The 19,854-nt window shown below is 45.9% G+C and overlaps 2 protein-coding genes across 11 annotated transcripts in view; one reads left to right on the forward strand and one right to left on the reverse strand.

The window, feature by feature from the left end:
* Positions 1 to 117: 117 nt before the first annotated feature.
* On the forward strand, positions 118 to 3,319 carry LOC116427365 (dnaJ homolog subfamily C member 2). Of its 2 annotated transcripts, none has more exons than XM_031977614.2 (5): positions 118 to 328; positions 719 to 991; positions 1,109 to 1,493; positions 1,588 to 2,692; positions 2,806 to 3,319. In XM_031977614.2, the coding sequence occupies exons 1-5, from the start codon at positions 277 to 279 to the stop codon at positions 2,854 to 2,856; spliced, it is 1,866 nt and encodes a 621-aa protein (XP_031833474.1). In that variant the 5' UTR covers positions 118 to 276; the 3' UTR covers positions 2,857 to 3,319. The 2 variants fall into 2 exon arrangements, with proteins under 2 accessions (XP_031833474.1, XP_031833484.1); XM_031977624.2 differs by lacking the exon at positions 118 to 328 and adding an exon at positions 341 to 495.
* Positions 3,320 to 5,051: 1,732 nt separating this feature from the next.
* Positions 5,052 to 19,854, reverse strand: part of Ca-alpha1D (Ca[2+]-channel protein alpha[[1]] subunit D) — a 94,115-nt gene continuing 79,312 nt past the window's right edge. For 4 of the 9 annotated variants that reach the window (XM_076368126.1, XM_076368129.1, XM_076368127.1 and 1 more), the window contains 15 exons: positions 19,329 to 19,598; positions 19,164 to 19,247; positions 18,609 to 18,797; positions 18,418 to 18,520; positions 17,980 to 18,134; positions 17,678 to 17,902; positions 17,193 to 17,397; positions 16,832 to 17,067; positions 16,673 to 16,771; positions 16,481 to 16,596; positions 16,166 to 16,312; positions 14,876 to 15,174; positions 13,527 to 13,991; positions 12,518 to 12,645; positions 5,052 to 11,972 (listed from right to left, as the gene is read on the reverse strand). In XM_076368126.1, the coding sequence (XP_076224241.1) occupies positions 11,607 to 11,972; positions 12,518 to 12,645; positions 13,527 to 13,991; positions 14,876 to 15,174; positions 16,166 to 16,312; positions 16,481 to 16,596; positions 16,673 to 16,771; positions 16,832 to 17,067; positions 17,193 to 17,397; positions 17,678 to 17,902; positions 17,980 to 18,134; positions 18,418 to 18,520; positions 18,609 to 18,797; positions 19,164 to 19,247; positions 19,329 to 19,598 (3,087 nt within the window). In that variant the 3' untranslated portion in view covers positions 5,052 to 11,606. Of the gene's footprint in view, positions 11,973 to 12,517; positions 12,646 to 12,673; positions 12,893 to 13,526; positions 13,992 to 14,875; positions 15,175 to 15,828; positions 15,873 to 16,165; positions 16,313 to 16,480; positions 16,597 to 16,672; positions 16,772 to 16,831; positions 17,068 to 17,192; positions 17,398 to 17,677; positions 17,903 to 17,979; positions 18,135 to 18,417; positions 18,521 to 18,608; positions 18,798 to 19,163; positions 19,248 to 19,328; positions 19,599 to 19,854 lie in introns of those variants that run through there. The other 5 variants (XM_076368128.1, XM_076368132.1, XM_076368131.1 and 2 more) reach the window with 5 other exon arrangements.

The following is a 19,854-nucleotide window of genomic DNA, read 5'->3' on the forward strand; positions in this document are numbered from 1 at the left end:
CAAGATGAATGCACCGTTCAGACAAACCAAATCGAAAAATTACGATTCAATATATAATTGATTACGCATTTTTGAGATTAGATAAAATTCGACTATTCGTGGTCAATGTTTTCAGATCGTGTAGTCAGTATTTATTCTAATACATCTGTGGAGCTCGCAGCACTCGCTCGTTCTCACTGAACAGTTTGTAGCACGATAGTGTTTGTTCGCTTATGTTTTCGATACGTCTTTTGTGATAGTTTCTGTGTGGGAATTAAACGTTGTCGATAGTGAACAATGACCGACGGCTCGGGTAACGATGACACCACCGCTTTTAACACAATATCTGGTAAATTTTTTAATTCATGTCGATTCGTGGTTTTGACACCGGTTACGAGAGGTTAGATTTCTTGAAGCACAACGGTTTGTCTTACACAAAAGAATTTTATAAAACGGTTTGAAATATGTCAGTTTGATAGCAAAACTTCATAGGAGCTTTTATTTTGCGTAATATGGGTAACTGAAAACATTTTAAATACAAAATCTTATTACGAACTTGTAAAGGTGACCTTAAAATTGCGAATATTTAACTATTCTCATATATACCACGCGGTTGCGAGCTATAGTCACTTTTACGCACATAAGTGTACGCATATATATTGAATAAAGTAATTTACGTATCGCGATCAAACATGAAAGGAAAATTAATTTACCATGTGCTAATAAATAAAATTTACAGATTCTTCCAAGGCAGAAACATGTACAGCTGGTCCTCTTGTTCTATACTCAACGGCGCAAGCTTGGGCAGCACAGTTTTATCGGAGTATTTCACAGCCATACAGGATATCGGAATCATCAGACGAAGAAGATCTTTCCCAGTATCAGTTCGAAGATGACCTTGAGTATCTCAGGTCCTTGGACCCAAAGGAGTGGAAAGATCAAGATCATTACGCCGTCTTAGGATTGAAAAAGCTCAGGCACAAAGCGACCGAAGATATTATAAAAAGGGCTTGTACGTAAAGAAAGTTCAAAGTATACTCTGTAAAGGAATGTAGGTGTTATATCGTTCGCTGTCTTGCATGACATTATGATTAACGCGGTTCAGAAGTATTTGATGCATGAATTACAGATAAGCAGAAAATCCTGAAACATCATCCTGATAAGCGAAAGGCGCTGGGAGAAGAAATCCGACCAGACGATGATTATTTTACCTGCATCACAAGAGCATGGGAGACTCTGGGCACTACTGCAAAGAGGAGAAGCTACGACAGCGTAGATCCTTACTTTAACGACGATTTGCCGGACGAGAAAGAATGTAAAACAAACTTCTACGTGATAATGGGTAAAGCATTCAAGGACAATGCTAGATGGTCTGTAAAACAGCCAGTCCCGCGGTTAGGTGGACCAGAAACCCCTAGAGCCAAAGTGGAACAATTTTATTCCTTCTGGTATGACTTCGACTCGTGGCGCGAATATTCTTACTTAGACGAGGAAGACAAAGAAAGTGGTCAGGAGTAAGTATTTACTTTCAGCTGTGCTTAACACTGAAAATAATGAGAAACTAATAATGTTAAATTGCAAATTAATTCTTCATCTATTCCTTTCCAGTCGAGATATGCGTAAATGGATCGAGAAGAAGAACAAAGCGACACGAGCTAAACGGAAGAAGGAAGAAATGGCGCGTATACGTAGTTTGGTCCACATGGCTTACAACCTAGACCCGAGGATAAAGAAGTTCCAACAGGACGACAAAGACAAGAAAACCGCCGCGAAGAAAGCGAAACAGGAGGCTGCTAAGGCGAGGCAACAGGAAGAGGAGAGGATAGCGAGAGATGCGGCCGAAAAGGAACGTCTGGAGAAGGAGAAGCGGGAGAGCGAAGAAAAAGCGAAAATGGATGCACTGAAGCAAGAAAGAGAGGCGCAGAAGAAGGCACTTCGCAAAGAGCGAAAGGCCTTCAGAGACTTTTGTAAAGCCAACAATTATTTCGCGAACGATACGACAGAGAACATTAGGCATATGGAAAGCGTGGAGAAAATATGCGAATTGCTTAAGCTTGTCCAGCTGGAAGAAGCCATGAAGAAGGTGCAGGCCGAAGGCAGACCCGCGTTCATTAGTATCGTGAAAGATACGGAGGAGAGAATAGAGGCGGAGCGCAGGGTAGGCTTCACCTCGAACGACACGCGAAACACGCCGGAGAAGCAAGTGAAATCTCACACAGCTCCGTGGAACGAGAACGACCTTCAGCTTCTGATAAAGGCCGTGAACTTGTTCCCAGCCGGGACGAATCAACGCTGGGAAGTAGTCGCCAATTTCATTAACCAACACAGCGGTTCTACGGCCGGCGTGACTCGCGATGCGAAGGAAGTTCTCGCGAAAGCTAAAGATTTGCAGTCGACGGACTTCAGCAAATCGAGCCTGAAGGAGCAAGCCAACAAGAAAGCCTTCGATAATTTCATCGCGGAGAAAAAGGCCAAAGAATCTGTCGAGGATCGAATGCCAGCTGTCACGGAACGCTTAGATCATCCTATGGCGAATGGTATTTCTACGGAACATAAGGAAACAAAGAAGGAGCCCCAACCGTGGACCCCGGCGGAGCAGAAACTGTTGGAGCAAGCGTTGAAAACCTATCCTACCACCGTGCCCGACAGGTGGGATCAAATCGCCGCGTGCATACCGACCAGAACGAAAAAGGAGTGCATAAGGAGATATAAGGTAAGATAGTTCAGGATACAAAAAAGGAACAAAGATATCCGAATTGATATTCATTATCAGGTGTGTATTTCAAAATCGAATTTCACGAACAACGATTCTATGTCACGTTGCAGGAGTTGGTGGAGCTGGTCAAAGCGAAAAAGGCGGCGCAAGTGATGAAATAATAGTAGTCTATCTTTAAAAGTAAAAAATTCTTTTTTAACTTATTCGAACTCGGAGATTCAAACGACTTCGCGAACCATTTCGGGTAGGAACTTGTTCATTGAGTTTGGAAAACGGATGAATCCTAGCTTTCACCGAAACGCCCAGCCGTTGTATATACCTGTGCCTTGCTTTTTTAGTCCGTGCGTGCACAGTTCGTTACAGTCCTAGGAACAATTCCTCTGCTACTTACACGCGTCAAAACAATCGCTGCACTTAGTCACTGTATAATTCATGGCAATCGTTAACCGCATGAGAAGAAAAGCTCGCTCTTTCTCAGCGGCGTCGACCACGACCATGACCACAACCACTATGACGACGACGACGACGACGACGACGATGACGAAGATGACAACAACGACGACGATGACGACGACAATGATCCGGGTAAACGCGCTCATGAAAATAAAACTCCGTTTCTATTTTTTTTTTGTTCTCGCTCGCCTGTTGTTCCTTTTTCCCCGTCCTCAGATTGATTGAGACTTCATGTAAGTAATGTAAAATAACGGTACCGGAGCAAACGCAGACGCGGACATAGCGCGCGCATGAATATTACTGTGTAAAATAAAGACGAGTGATGTTTCGAAGAGGGCGACGAGCGGTTACTCGATCCCCACATGCACACTCTCTCGCAACACGCAGCAGGCCAGACCGCGGCAGAGTAAAACGCCAGGGTCACTAGGTGTCAGATGTTTGAAATCCTTATATTTTAATTTGACACATTTTCTGACAACATTAACAACAACAATTTTTTCTGTTAGTTTTTTCCCTTGTTTCTTTTTTTTTCATTTTTTCTTCTTTCATACTATTTCAGCGAAATACCGTGTCCATGCAGTTCCATTCGTCGTTCCCGCTGTCCCGGAACCGCATGCACCGTGCATGTCGCGCGAAACGTTTCGAACGCTCCTTTCCCCGCGCTGTATAAACGATCTTCTGGCTTCGCCGAAGCGTCGCGTGGCTCGCGTCAATTCTCGGCACTCTCGGAAACGGAGAGTTTGTCGCGCGAAGAGAGAGAAAAGAAAGAAAAGACAGAAGCGGTGTCGATCAAACGAAGCGAATATTACGTGGATACTCGGCGCGGGAGTCCGTCGATCGAGATCGACCCTCGAAATCACGAGAGATGAAAAAGAAATGATACGGCTAAAATATATAACGATCTTATACAAGCTTAAAGCCTATCGACCGCGAGTCAATCTCGGAATCAAGACTCGCGCGGTTGTCTTTGTTCCTCAATTCCGTTGAAAGAAACACGGGCACAGGATCGGTCTGTGTCCCGCGATCGTTCGGTTGCACCCATTCGAACAATTTTATCGTCGAACAAGCAGCGCGCGAAAGAAAAAGAAAGAAACAATTCGAGTCACGCTCCCAGATTCTTGTACAATCACTCCGGCGCAACGTTCTTTCAAATCGTACCAGTTCGGATTCGAAGATCCATGTTGTCGCGCATATCGGACGCCAGCGGAGTTTCGCTTTTGTTTCTCGTTTTCTTAAAAATCCCTTTCGCCGCGTATCGTCGTGGAACGAGTCAACGTTTCACGGTCCGTCGACAATTTCGTCGTTACGTTATCATATTTGATCTTATATTGTATCGATAAGGTAGACCGAGATAAATCGGATCGTCTTCCGCTTGACAGTAAAGAAAGGCGGATATCGAAAGATTAACAGTAAAAAAATTGGAAAGAATTTTTCAATCTTTCTTTAACAAATAGGGAACGAAAGATGAGAAACATAGTTTTTAATATGACAATGTGGATTCTTATTTCGATTCGATTTAACCTGTGATCCGATTCACGTCGGTCTACCTTGTTTATATGACAGGAAGGTCGTAGAAACTGTTACGTACACAGAAAGAGGAAAATGGGCCGCGAAACGTTGAACGAGGAGTGTCCGCGACTCGGGCGCGAGAAGCAACGGGAAAGTGGGATATAATCGAACAGAAAACCGGCAGTATATATGTCGTGTGCGTGTCTGTTGGTTTTGTGCATCGGGATATCACCTTACCTCTGTACAATTCCTGACAGTCTGACGAGAGTCGCGATCGCGCGATACGGTTTCACTCGTTCCCTCTTTTCCGTCGGGACACGCGCGCACCGTCCTGGCCTCGATCGAACGAAAGCGTTCTCGTTTGAACTCAATGTTCCAAACATCTCTACAAACGTTTCTCGAGGGCGAGTCACCGAAAGACTTTGGTTTCGTTACGTCCGTCTGACGAATAAGCGACGTTCCTTTGACGAACCACCGGACAAAAGCGTATCGTCAACCGAAGATGTCACGGATAACGCGGTCGCGCGAGTCGAAAGAAAGAGAATACCGAAAATGATCATTCGAATTGTCGAAGATATAAGCGTGGGATTAACACTAGGTTTACGGAGATTCATTGTACCGTTTGTTCAGTTAGATCTTGAACGTTAGAGGTTTAAGAATAGATAGCTGGGATACATATTCGTGTAATTGCGTCGATCAAAATCGACATAAACGTTTACCATAAACAATGTTTGTGGAATCCAATGTGCGTCCAACTGGCGCGTTCCGTAAACTTAGCGTTGAAGTCGAATGACGAAGTGTTCGATCGAAGTTGCATTTATTCGTCAAACGTGTGTTCACCGTGTTATCCGCACAGCCATTGACGGTTCAGGGAATGAATCGGCTCCGAAAGTAGCCGTTTCTAAGTATTATGTATCGGTTCTGACTGAAACACTCATGTAAATCGAGAGAATATCCATAGTTGTTATGGACGCATCGGTTCTAGCTGATAGTGGTTTAGGTTTCGATCGTGTGTTGCCATCGAAACGAACATGAAGAGAGAAAAAGCTGGTCCGCGGAACGTTCTCGCGTTTCCTCGAAGAAAAAAGAAAGAGAGAAAAATGTCGGTCGTGTTAACATTGTCCTAACACGGGGAACACGACTTAACGAAAATAAAAGAGTAGCATGTGTGTGACCCTAGGCTGTTTCAAGAGGTCGCAAGGGTTACCGGGCAGATCTGCGAAAGCGGTGAATTCGCAAACGCTCGAATATGCGATTCTCGAACGCGATTTAATTCAATTGCCATTTCTCATGTTTCTTTGCTTAAACTAGGTGTCCATTTGAGAGTGAAGCTATCGCAAGTTATTCTGCAGAATATTACAGAGTTGCAATACTCTATTACAATCAACAAATATACTAAATAAAATATTGAAAAATGAAACCTAGGAAGAGTCATTGAGCTCCTAAATTATAATGCCGTGCATTATAACTTTAAATGACAGTATCTATAGGATAGTGACCGTTACAAATATGTGACATTGGTAGTGAAAGTGACTGACAGTCACTTCCAAAACAGTATTCATTTGCGAGAGATTTTACTGACAGCGACTTACGATAATTATATTCTTAAATGGACACAACCCTTGCATACATTCGAATCCTTCTAACCATTTAATGCACCGGAACGATCGTTTTCGTCCTCATGAGTCCTCTAGCACTGTCCGAGTCGGTTGGTTCTTAGTCAAGCGCATTTCGTCAGTCTCAAATAGCATAGAAAATTTTGGTCTCTCACTTTCGCTCCCTCTTTCACTCCATTCTTTCTCTCCCTCTCTCTCTCTCTCTCTTTCTTTCGAAACGCTAATAACGCGACGAGGACGACGACGACGACAACGATGATGACGACGACGATGACGACGACGACGACGGCGACGACGACGACTGTCATCGTTCTACAGTTCGACGTTTAATTTACGATTTAAAGGTATATAGAAGTTCTCATCTACGCATAATAATCCTACAGTTTCGGTGTAAACGCCACTTTACAACAGTATAAAAAGACCGCTATAGACAAACGCACGTGACCGTTAGAAAGACGCTGGAATAAAAACGGAATACGAAAGGTGTCGAGTACAATGTATACAAGTAGCATTATTCCCAGGACGATTATTTCAAGGTATCTGACCGCGACTCGTCCTGAAGCGTGAAGATCATTCTATCTTCGTCTCTTACGCAGGTACAGTTGGGAGATGACTTGACGTCTAGCAGAACGGTATGGGGCAAAAGGTGTCTTTTTAGTTTATAGTGTCATAGTTTCGATTGGTTACGTGTAACCGTATTGATTAATAGCAAATTAATGATCGGAAATATCAGGAATTTGAATGTAAAGCTAACAGAAAATCGAGTGAGAAAGGATGAAAACCGGTCAATCAGCCCCGCCATCTTCAGCTTAGTCATCAAGTGATAACCTGGCAGTACTTATGCGCATACATACATACAGACAGGCGTTCTCTCTTTCTCTCTCTCTCTCTCTCTCTCTCTCTCTCTTTCTCTTTGAATGTCATTTTGGGCTCCTACCTTTCCTTTTCGTTTCGTCCATCGAATTTAACCGAGTCGCGCGCGACGATACTCGGTTCGATCGTGTCGGCTCCTCATACGCATACGGCTTTCTATCATTTTATCGTATCACCTAAAAGAACGTTCAAATTTTGTTCGCTTCGGCTCGTTTTCGAATAATTGTCGGTTGTTTCTTTGGTTCCGTTGTTGACGAAGGGTTTGCGCAGCTACTGCTGCCCGAGCTTATTGTTTATATACCTTACAGGGAAGTTACACCACCGCTCGAAGATTCTGGTACAACGTCCGGTACGACGAGAGGAACAAAGTATTCGAACGTCGTTAATGGTTTTGTGTTCGTAAAGCTTCTGATACGTTCCGAGTGTAACGTTGATTATGTTTTCAAAGGGTGTTTGATTGTACTTCGGAACAGCTTTTGACTACATCCATACGCGACGTCATATTATATGAACTATTTATATAAATTATTTGTAAGATTTGCGTGTGTAAGATAAATTGCAGCTTGTAAGATTATGTCCAATTACTATGTATAAGTACTATGTGATAAGTACTATGTGATAAGAAATAAAAGGAACATTTCATCGTCAAGTGGGAACAATAAACGATGTTATACGAATACTTTTTTCTTCCTCTTCGAGTATAGTTCAAAATAATGATACTGCTGAGTATCAGTAAAACCACTCTTTTTCAAAATGAGTTAAAAATAGACGTGCTTCGAATTGAATTTTTATTTGAATTTCAATTAAATTTAATTTCTTAGATCTTTCTACCTTTCCCTGCGAAATTTGTAAAATCGGAACCATGTTCAAGCGGCAGCGTACACAAAGAGGTTAAAGCGACTTTGCGCGCGGAAATCAAGCGACCCGGAATTCGAAAAGGTCTCATCGAACTTAGCTTTGTTCGAATTGAACTTGGTAAATCGGTATCAAAATCGGTATCATATCGAGCCGAAATCAGTATCAGATTCGACAAGAGGCTAAAGAAAAGAAAAACCAGCGAAACACGGCGACGCGCTGGAAATGACTGACGCGTCTGCGACGAGTCGAAAGCGGTATGTGTTCGGCGATAAAAAAACGCGACGAGCGGAGCTCTAGGGCACGTGGTTCTGAAAATGTCATCGATAAGAGTTATTGCCGACAACGTTTTCCAAGAGAACAGGAATCGAACGACTCGCAGGAATTGAAAACAGTTATATCGGTTTCGGTTTCTAAATTAGTTATGACAGAACTCATAAAATATCTGTAACAGATACGCGTTATTTTTCGATTCTAATGATTATTTCAGTTAGAACCGATGTGTAACAATTTGCAACAGTTATTTTCGGAAACAATTCAACCCCTGATGGCGAGGTTCGTTTTGCTCGAGGACTTTTGCAAGCAGAAAAATCGAGTAATATATAGTGGTAACGGTATTTTGAAACTCTACGAGTTCTCGGCATTTCAAGAATCAAAGTAACTACTCTGCCAATCATTGTCGGTGGAGCATCAGCAGAACCACGCGCGTCGGATGGCTTCGAGTTTCGTTTCGTTTCGTTCGCGATTCGTTCTCCGATTTGATCCGACGTCTTCGTAACCGTTGCGGAAACGCATGTGACTCAATTGAACACGATAAAATACAAATCTTATTAATAATATAAATACGAAACTCGTAAGATACAAAATGATCAACTCATAAGGTTTCATTTAACACGCAACATAAATTTTTCCTTTATTCTGCTTTCCATCAAACATCCCACGAAAATTCTGGACGAACATCCGCGATCTACTCGCGAATTTGTATTTTACCGTACCAATTATATCCGGCTATAGCGAAGCTGCAACAGAAGCTGAGAGAACGTCGACCAGAGCAGTGATAAAATCATTTTGAAGAACAATATCAACATATTCAAGAATTGGAAAATAGTTTCTTAAAATAACTGTGATAATTACTAGGTTCAATGATTTCCGATAAAAACGTATAAAACTTGGAAATTAGATAATCCCTCTAAAACCGAATCTTTAGAGAGAAATCCGGAAACAAAAGAAAATCCACACAAATAAAATCCAGCTCATTTACGTATTTCTTCTAAACCTTATTTTATAATCATAATAAATGTTCAAATTAAACTACCAAACGTGGCTCTACGCGTCGCCTCGAACACTTCCATTACAAAACAAAAGCATGTACATATACGCTTCACTCTCATCACTGCTCTAATCAAGTATTACCGCAACTCCGTGCTTCACTGTCACTCCTGATCAACTAGACTCTTGGTCTCAAGTAACACATTAGGAAAAGCTTCGGGTGACTGGTAGTGTACTCTCTTGCATTCCCATCCAAAACGTTCCATTCAAAACGATTCTCCAAAAACACACGCTCCAACCCTCTTTCTCTCCCGCTCTCATACTCGTGCGCGGTCTCTTGCAGCCTACAAGAATACGTATATATATATATACGAGTCGAAATTTCGTTAGGGGATGGGGTGGGCGCAATTTGTAAAAATCGGGTCTAAAAGTGGGATCTCCGGGACGTGTCTCGGGGATGTGAGAGTAAAATCGTCGTCGTCAGAGCGTTCGGTAGAAAAGCTCATCGGAGAGTCGGTGAACGTTTCGATATCGCGCGAGCGAGCGGTAGACGTTTACGGGGTGTGTGTTCAAGGTGTTGTCCGCGTCGTCGTCCGGTTGTCCGTGAAATCTGGCGATGACGAAGGGTCGGGACGCGAACGAGTGTCCCCGATCGATCCCGAATTCGGTGGTACCGCAGGGATATCCGTGTATATAATACATACATACTATAAGTATCCCGCGTTGCTTAGGGGAAGAGCTCAATTATAGTTCTGTTTGAAAATAAGATGAGAAAAGATGAAAGCCGATCAATTAGACCCGGATTCCTTGCAGGGCTCTTCTCATGAGCAACTCGGAGTATGTATATTTGAGACGTTCATTTGCCAAAGCGATTAACTCCAGTGAAAATGAAAAACGGGAGAGCTTGATATTTAATTAAATTGATTCGAAATTATGAGCTGATATTATATGCAGGACCAAGTGCTTCAGCGGTGACATTCGAAAATATTCGTGGAATAGTTAACTGCTTTGGCCTGTGAACGTCTCATTTATATATGCTCGCATCTGTATCGTTCGATAGTCGCGTTGGATCGTTCTCCAGCGATCATATGAATCGCGGCCATCTATGGATCGCGATTCACGCGATTCCCGGGCCCATCAAAATCGGTTCAGACGGTTTCGGTTTGATCGATTCGAAGCGGAAACGATGAAAGGATGAATGTCGAGGTTGATTCGTTCGGGCCCGGTTCTCTGGCAGCCGGAAGACGCGTCGTTCAGCCTCCGGCGGATCGCGCGCGGACATACACAAAACCTAGGCTATACAAAACGAGAATTTCTCGCGGCGTATGCGTCCGTTCTTTTATCGGCCGTTCATCCTCGCGCGGCTTATGCGGTACCAATCTTTACAATACGAATAATAATAATAATCTATAATATCGTTTACAAGTATCGGTAGCGTACACACTCAACACGCAACTTTTTTTTGCTTTGTAATTCGCGGTAAACGGTACTTCGGTTCTAAGTTGATAAAAGTCTCTTCTCTGGTCCGAAAAAAGTTACAGATACTTAGGCACTTGTTATCTCATCTAGAATCCATCGTACGAAGAGCGATTAACGAGTTTCCCGACTTACACCCTAATAACGGTAATCTCGGAGAGGAATAAGTATTTTTCTTTCCATTTATTCTGCCTCGATCGGGTTTCCGTCCCCTTTTGTTTCTCTGCTTTTGTCGTTTACGATAAAGAACCGAGAACGCAGGAGGGACTCGCGGCGGTCCGACCCGTTTCCCGGGCGGTTTGTTTCTTTGTTCGTCGTTTCGAGTCCGTCTCAGCTCGATCGCGGGAACGCGGTCGTTTCGGATGAGACCGATGCGATAACGTGGAACTTGCGGAACGCCCCCCGCGTGTACCCGATTTAGAGCTTGGGAACCGTTCTCAAGGTATTCGGTTTCGTCCTGAGAGAGAACTTCTTCGAAGCTTGGTCCCCTAGCTCGCTGGTGTACGCGCTGGTTCGGCTGGCACGGAATACAAAAAAAAACGACCCTTCCCCGGCCAACGAAAGACGAATTTGCGGACGCGTTCGGTCGGTCGTTGCTCTCGTTGCTTTATTGCTTGCGTCAACCCGTTCTCTTCCCGACGGTGTCGGTGTTGCATCCTCTTCGCTACGATTTTCCCGTGGACGCGAAGGATGCCAGCGGAGACGGACGTTGAACGTGTCGATGACCTTCGATCAGAGGCGTTCGGCGTCGACCGTGCGTTTTACCGTCGCGTCGCGTCGTTCCTCTTCACGAAACGGCGATCGAACGGCTACACGTCGGAGCTAGAAAAAGAATCGACAGGAGGGTGATCGTCGTGTCGCTAAGAGGGCGGCGGTTGTTGCTGCTGCTGCTGCTGCTGCTGCTGCTGCGGCGGCGGTGGCTGCGCCACGGACGGTTGACCACGATAGTACTGATACTGCCGCGGCCCAGTCGGTTGCTGCTCCTGCAGCGGCTGGTACGCGATACCTGTCGGCTGTGGACCCGGCTGATAACCCGGCGGCGCCCATTGAGGCTCCTGCTGCAGCTGATACGTGAGCGGCTGTCCGCGTCGCTCCTGCAGCAACAGCTGATGCGCCGCACGGTCCATCTCCTCCGGCGTCATGTCCAACGCCTCCTGCATTTCCCTCGACGTGTACCGAACGAAGTCCGGGTCGCAATACTTGCCCAGCCCTTGCTCCACGAGAACCTGGAACGGGAAGAGGATCAGTTCCTGTTTGCGCCACTATCGTGTGTCAGACAGATTTAGATCGTGAACCCAAGTTGACGGGAAGACAATGATCGATCGCTCGTGATTTACTAAGTATTACACCAGTCCCTAAGCAATGTCTTCATCTTAACATCTAGTGTAAACAATTCATATTTGGATGTCTTTTAATTGTCGATGTATTCACTGTTATTGTACCTTTTCCTATACTTCGATTAATTTCCCAATGCCACTTTTGAAACGAAATTACTGATCGCACGACCGAATATTTGGAATCTATAGAATCTTTGCTTTGTCGGTCTTCTAGGTTTGTTAGGTGGTTGACTAAATTGTACAAATTTTTAACACAGAATCTACGTTCATTAATTCTATCCTCGATGTTCGAGCTAGTCGTAAGTTAGACATTCTATTATTCTTCATGTCACCAAGAAATTCTCATGAATATTCGCCGATAAAGAGTTCACGGAGTTTATTCAACAACCCAACACGATCCAAAACCGCCCATCGTTGTCCACATCGCAACTTACCCGACCGACGAGACTCTCCGCGCTTCCGATCACCTCGAAGTTCGGCTTCCGGTCCGCGGGGCTGCCAGGCAGGCTATGGGAGAGGCGCTCTGCGCCGATGCTTCCGTTACTCTCTCCGGGCCAGGAAACTGACGAACGAGGAGAGCCGTGAAGGGATGATCGAGCTCGTCGCGCTACGCTCTGCCTCTACGTCACGTCTCGTCACGGAGACGATTCGGTCTCGTGTACACACCGAGCGTTCCGAGCGTGCGGTTAGCCGTCGTTGAAAGCCAGGTCAAACAGTGTTAAGCGAGCCGCCTGGCAGAACGCATGCTTCTAGCGAGAGCGTCGTCATGCGGTACGCACGCTTCACCCCGTCCGGGTCTCTCTTCGTATCTTGCGTGCGTGAGTGAGTGTGTGCGTGCGTCGTCGCCGTCGTCGTTGCGCGTGGTGTGCGTGCGTGCGTTCGTTCGTTCGTGCAGCAAAAAATAAAAGCATCTCGCGTGCGCGTTAGTGCATTAGTGCGTTGTTGATCGTGCGGTATCGCGTGCAAGTGTGCGTGCGGAAAAAGAAACGAAACCGTGAGTGTCAGATCAACGGAAGAAACGGACGTCGCGTCGCGTCGGGGAACAGCTGCTCGTCGATCGACCGGAAGTCGGGGGAACGGCATGCTGCGCTGTGATTCCGCTCGAGACGAGAACAAGGAGTTCCTCCGACACTGATCGACGCAACGTTTGGGAAGTGGACTGTGGATCGACGCTGTCGCACCGTAGTTTATATCATTACATGGAAAACCGTTCATATTAATTCTATTCTTGTAATTTCGAATTTGCAGAAAGATTCATAGTCTAGTAATAACCGTATGCGCAATGCCTTTAAGGATTTTGCAAGTCAAAAGGAATGATCGACTTCACCAAAGAAAGGAGCTAACGTGCGTAAAGATTCAGTGACGGTTGCGACAGGATTTCACCGAGTCTGGTGAAAACGGAGCGGAGCATAAGCGGTGTGGTCGGGGGTTGGTGTTAGTCACCTCTGCCGTGGTACGAGGCCCGATGCGGCAGGCAGGAGGAGCAGTCGCGGCAATGCCGCGAGTCGACGTCGGCTAGCAAGCCGGCGACGGCGATCGCCTGCGTCTGGGCCAGCTTCAGCCCGTTGGCGACGGTCCGCTTGACACCGGCGTTCCCGGCGGACGTGGCTGAGCTGCTCGACTGACCGCCGCCGCCGCCGCCGGCGCCGGAACACGCGCCGCTGGCGCCTCGCCTCCTGAAACTGGGCGGCGCCGATTTCCCGACCAGAGGAGGATCGCGTCGGTCACGAGCACGGGATCGAGACACTGCGGCGCTCGTCTCCTGTCTACAGGACCCTCCTCGTCGTCGCTTCAGCTTCTTGGAGCTGGTCCAACCGTTCGATTCGCCGGAGCTTCCGGACCCACCGGTCGAACCAGACGCGCTGAACTCGCTTCCCGCCGACGAATCGCCATCCTCCCGGTCTACGGCTGTCGTGTGGAGATGCACGGGGACACACACCGCGTTTCGTTTAACACCAGAACTACGCGGACACCCTAAGGTCCGCTATGGAACCTGTCTCGTGTAGCCTCGCCTAGCGAGCTCCTCGCTTCCCACCGATTCTTCGACAACGAATCTGATCGCGACTGGGTACTCGGTTCGTATGGTTAGCAAGGTCTTGCGACTCACTTGGTTTACGTGGGCAACCGATTTGGAATGACACAGAAAGGTTACAGCGACTCGCAGCAAGTCATACGTAACAGCGGCTCAAGAATTGAGTACGGTTTAGTAGTTTCGTCGGTTTCCGGGAAACCTGGACTACGACTAGGATCAGACACGGTTTAGAATTGCAGTCTACGACTTGTTCAATTTTGGTAGCTTTTAGGAGAATACCACTCTATAATCGTCGTACGGTCATCGGCCGTTGCGACGATCTTTATCGTTTTAGGAATGCGACTCGATCACCAGGAGGCGAGATAACTCTTTGGCGAGTGATACGAGATATCGGAAGAGATATAGAGCGAGACAGAGAGCGAAGAGATGAGAAGTAGAGAGACAGGTAGATAGAAGAAGAGTAGTAGAGAGAGAGTGAAGAGAAGTAGAAAGATAGAGATAGATAGATAGATGGAGATAGAGAAAGAGAGAGAGAGAGAGAGAGAGAGAGAGAGAGAGAGAGAGAGAGAGAGAGAGAGAGAGAGAGAGAGAGAGAGAGAGAGAGAGAGAGAGAGAGAGAGAGAGAGAGAGAGAGAGAGAGAGACAGACAGAGAGAGAGAAGTAGAAGAGGCAGAGAGATAGAGTGAGATAGAGATAGATAGATAGATAGAGACAGAAGTAGAAAAGATAGAGACAGAGAGTGAGAAAGTATAGATCGTACCGTGATTACTCCAGACGGCGTAATCGTCGTAGCATCCCCTTGTCGCGAAGGAATAGTAACAGCGCGTCCCGTTGGAGGATGAGCCGAGGCTCGAGCTGCTCGTGGCGGTCGACGAGTTCGTGCTCGACGTGCTCGTGCTCGTGCACGTGACGATCGACGTCGTGGCGGTGGCGGACTTGCTGGACGAGTGTTGCTCGGGGTGCGGGAGAATGCCGGTGCTCGGGGCAATGGACGGGGGTGGGTTCCTTCGGGGTGGTGGCGTCGGTGGGGTCAGCTGCCGCTCGATTCCGTCCTGAAGACTGCTTCGAGCAGACGCACCCGCGACGCGTGTCGCCGGACGTCGGGGCCGAGCGACGTCGGGGATTGGCCGACACCCGCGCGCGAGCATGTGGCCACACGGAAAAAACGGGCAAAAACCACTCTCTTAGTTTGTTAGGGGCACACCGTCGAGCGCGTGCAACATCCGAGCCGCGTCCTCGAGAACCTCGAGATCAGCTTGTTCCCGCATGTTCCTTTCTCTTTCCTTTGTTTTTCCTAGTTCGGTCCTTTCGTCTTCTTTACATTTAGCTCTCGCTCTGCTGTCCTCGAGGCGCTCGACGAACACACGGAGTTGAGAAACGTCCGAGTCGGCCGACCGGCACGGGTAATCGTAACAAACGCATCAAAGTAAACGACATGCAACAATATTGCCGTGTCGCGGGGTTTCTCTTCGCCGATTCTCAACTAGTTCAGCTATCGCGCGCTCGACTTCGAGGTGGTCTCGTCTCGCCAGGAGACTGTTGTAGCTTCTTCCTTCGTGTTTGTCTCCTCCGAGGCTGGACACCCTCTTCGTCGAGCTCCGGTGGTTTTTGTTAATGGTTACGCATGCAAGCGCGCAAGCGAGTAAATATGCTAAGATCGATCGTATAAAAGCAAACTATTGAAATCCCATTAGCCCCAACTTTGTCTCTTACCATATTCGCTATTCGGATGTAGGTAGTTACCGCTACCTGGACCACTGAAACGTACACGACAGTGAACAGAAGACCGTGCTGATGCATCGGATGGGACGGAGAGAAAGTGAGAGAGATTTCGGCCGAAACTCGCGCGGTCAATCTAATCGTAACGATCGTCGATCGCCCAAATAAACGTTGTCTATCGTTTCCGAGCAATAGATCTGGACGCCGCGAGATCATTGCGACGCGATTACCATCGATCCGAGGCGTGGTACCGAGCGGAGAACGGGACTGGCACCGGCGGTGGTTTCGCCGATGGCAGGACCGTCGCTCTTGTCATCATTCTCGTACTTACTCGATCACTTTGTACGGGGGATGGTAGTAGGATTGCTGTTGGACGGGATTTTCGAACATGGCCAACGGTCTTAGAGGAATGTTCTCCTCCATACCGGTCGGTTTCGAGTCCATTCCCATTCGGTTCATCGCGCTGTCGCTCAGTCCACTGGACAAAAATTTTCTTACATCATTTCCATCTAGCTGAGATATTTCATTAGGGACGACTGATCGTGTCGGAATCGTTAATAATAATTATCTTACGCTGTCGATTTGTATACGAGAAACTCTAATACACTTATTTCTAAGAAAACAGATCGACGATTGCGAAACTAACCCTGCTACGTTTGGCACAACCTGATGAGACCTTGCGGTGATCTGGTTCGACGCGTCGCCGCCGCTTCGGCGAAGCGACGAGTACGGCAGGAATTCTATAGAATTCGTCGGAGGAGCCTGCGGAACCAATCAGAATTAATCATTGCACTCACACGAAGAGATCCGCTCGTCTTTGTAGCTTAAACGCGTCTACCTTGTTCGTAGGGTTCACTTTGAGCGACCTCGCTCTGTTGAAGCTTTGCTGACCCTTCTTTACGCTCAACCAGACGCTGCCGAAGATCCTATGATTTCTCTGAAAAGTGAAAGCGCTGTTAGATCGAGAGGATTGTTGCTATTATTGTTATATCGGTACCCTGTGCATAGGTTCCGGATTATCGTCGAGAAGCTCTTCCAAGTTTCCAGAAATGGCTCTCTTCAACTCGGGTCCAGCTTCGTGCAAGGTTCTCAAACCAGCCTGAAGGGTGACCGTGTTGTGACACTCTTTGTCTCCGTCCTTCATCTCCTGTTCCTTGCGTTTCTTGAACCTTCGGAAGTAGTCCTGGATCAGGAAGGTCGCGTAGAACTTGCCGACAGTCACTTCGTCGTCAACTGGAAAATTCGATTCGTATGAAAATTATTTCTTCTATTGTCTTTTCTATGAATATCACAATAGCTAACAGTCTCTAATGATCTATAATGCTAAATAGATGATAATCGATAATTCAAAGACACACCTCCCGGTGGTGGGACAACTTGATCCAGAAGCTTCGGACTGGTTCTCTTCCAAATCTTCTTGATCACTGCCCTGAGCTCGGTGTTCGCGTCGTCGATGTTCCCTTCGGTCTTGATCCTCAACGATGTCCTCACCACCGCGAACAACGTTGCATTGAACAAGACCGTGCCGTCGCTGTTCAGCGGCATGTTCATTGACACCAGCCTCTAAAGGTGTACATGTATAAAGTCAGTTGAAAGAAATGGAACAACTGATGAAAAATGTAGATCGATCGTTAAGTAAATCGTTCCACCTAAGACCTCTCCAAGAAAAACAATTAAGCACGCGTTGGAAATTAGCACGATGGTTTGGATCACTCGAAATCGAATTAACAGCAATGTTGGGACAGAGTTGCCAGCTTGAGGTAACTTATTATCCCTTTAGATAGTTAGAGAAGATAGCAAACTTAATTATCGATCGACCCTCACAGCTTCCTAACATACTAACTTTGCACGCGACACGATGCGGACAAAGTTTACCGAATCCCAAAGGGGGCGATATCTTTCTGAGGAGCGTGACGACGTCTAGATGTTTGATGCGACCCTTCGCGTCGGGATCGTACTCGGACCAAAGACGAATAAACTCGTCCAAATGGTGGGGCCCCAGGATCGACCAATCTCTCGTCAAATAATCGAAATTGTCCATGATCACAGCGACGAACAGATTGATGATCTGCAAGAAATAGATCGATCTCAAGTTCAGTCTTCTATATCTATTACAATCAATGGTGCAGCATGTTGATCGCTTACTAGGAACGAGCATAAAACGTAGAAAGATATAAAGTAGGGGATCGCGATGTCGGATCCACAGCCATTCATGTTAGTAGATTCGTCGCTGTTCTGATCGCACTTGACCTTGCCGGGTTGCGCTGAACAGTCCATCATGATTTCTTGCCAAGCCTCGCCTGTAATCACGTTATCGTAAACGTATAACTAAACTTCCATAAGTTGAATATATGAGAAATATATGAAAACCGTATAAACGAAAATTGCTTACAGGATTTAATGAAGAATTATACTTTTCCCAATTTCTATCTAATTGAATGTATATTCGAAAAAGACTTTTCTTAAGAAACGTGGAAACACAAATTATTCTATCATCTGTTTATAATGGAGCAGCAGCTACTTACGAAGAATCAATTGGTTCGTGATATTTCATTTTTCTAAAGGAATTTGCTTGCTACACACCTGTGGCCGATCGAAACAGGACCAGTACGGCTTGCGGGAAGGACTGGAAGTTATTATTCCGATCTATCGACGTGTCGTCGTCGATCGCAATCTTTCCAAACACCTGCAATACAAACGCGTGTGGTTTATTTTCAACTCTGCGGAACGAATGTAGTTCTCTTTCGTTGGTATCTGATGGATCATTGACTTACCTGCATACCTATCACGGCGTAAATAAAAAATAGCATTATAATGAGTAGAGCTACGTAGGGCAGAGCTTGGAAAGACTTGATGAAAGTCCAGAGAAGCGTCCTAATGCCTTCGCCTCTGCTCAGCAGCTTCACCAATCGCATCACTCGGAACAGCCGAAAGAAGTTGATGGAAATGATGGTCGAGCCGGGCTGGAAATATTTTATTAATCAAAATATTAACTTAACTTCTTTTTCGGTCTATTTATTAATTTATATCTTATCTGATTATTAGTCTTACTGACTTTAAAACGTAACTTCTAATTTTTCGTTTAATGTTTTCATTTGTTATTCTTCTCTGATCCAGAACTTCTCTTTCATTCTTTTCCTCTTGTACTTATTTATTAATATTACTTATTCTAAGATTTGACTAATATATATCACAAACTACCAAAAATGTTGATCTTTCAACCACTCTATAGCAAGAGTTTAACTATATACAGAGTGTTCCCGAAATAATAGTGCAACCAAGAAGTCATTATACTCCGTCGACGACAGAATAAAATCGTTATTACTCACGTTAACTTCCGAGTAAACGATGTCGATGAAGCTCCCGAGGACGATGATGAAGTCGAACACGTTCCACGCGTCGCCGAAATAGTTCTGCGAGCAACATTTTCCGTTAAAAGCGAGTTTATCGTGGATTTCGACGCGAAGGTTCGTTTCTCCCTGAATCGTACGTACCTTGAAACGAAACGCCGCCAGCTTGAAGATGAACTCGAGCGCGAACACCGCGGTGAAGATCATGTTCAACACATCCAACGCTTCTGTATAGATCTCCGGCTGCCGGTAGAACTTCATCGCCAGCGTCACGGTGTTGATCATGATCAATGTGAAAATGGTGTATTCGAACGGCTGAGAGGTGACGAACCACCAGACTTTGTACTGTATTCGATGCTTCGGTATGTATCGTCGCACTGGTTTCGCCTTTAACGCGAACTCGATGCAGTTTCGCTGCACATTTAATCGAACACATGTATCGCACACAGACGCGGTGGATCGACCCTAGAAAGACTAAAGTCGGGTGGAGGTTCTTTGCAAATGATTAACCCCTTGTCCTAATATTTACTTTCGCTACTAAGTTCGTGTAACATTTTAATATCGACAGTTTGGAAGAAATGCAATAAAATTTTCCATTCTACTTGGAGTGGAAATTTCATTTGAAGACAATAAATTGGTAATAAAATAGTTGTTTGATTTAATACGTGAA

The sequence above is a fragment of the Nomia melanderi genome, chromosome 6 (assembly GCF_051020985.1).
Source record: "Nomia melanderi isolate GNS246 chromosome 6, iyNomMela1, whole genome shotgun sequence".
In the NCBI taxonomy this organism is placed as follows: domain Eukaryota; kingdom Metazoa; phylum Arthropoda; class Insecta; order Hymenoptera; family Halictidae; genus Nomia; species Nomia melanderi.

Bases quoted from the DNA above. Each gene is read 5' to 3' on its own strand.
- LOC116427365 (XM_031977614.2), top strand. From the start codon at position 277: ATGACCGACGGCTCGGGTAACGATGACACCACCGCTTTTAACACAATA. The intron at 992-1,108 runs GTACGTAAAGAA...CATGAATTACAG, and splicing joins AGATATTATAAAAAGGGCTT to ATAAGCAGAAAATCCTGAAA. The intron at 2,693-2,805 runs GTAAGATAGTTC...GTCACGTTGCAG, and splicing joins AGTGCATAAGGAGATATAAG to GAGTTGGTGGAGCTGGTCAA.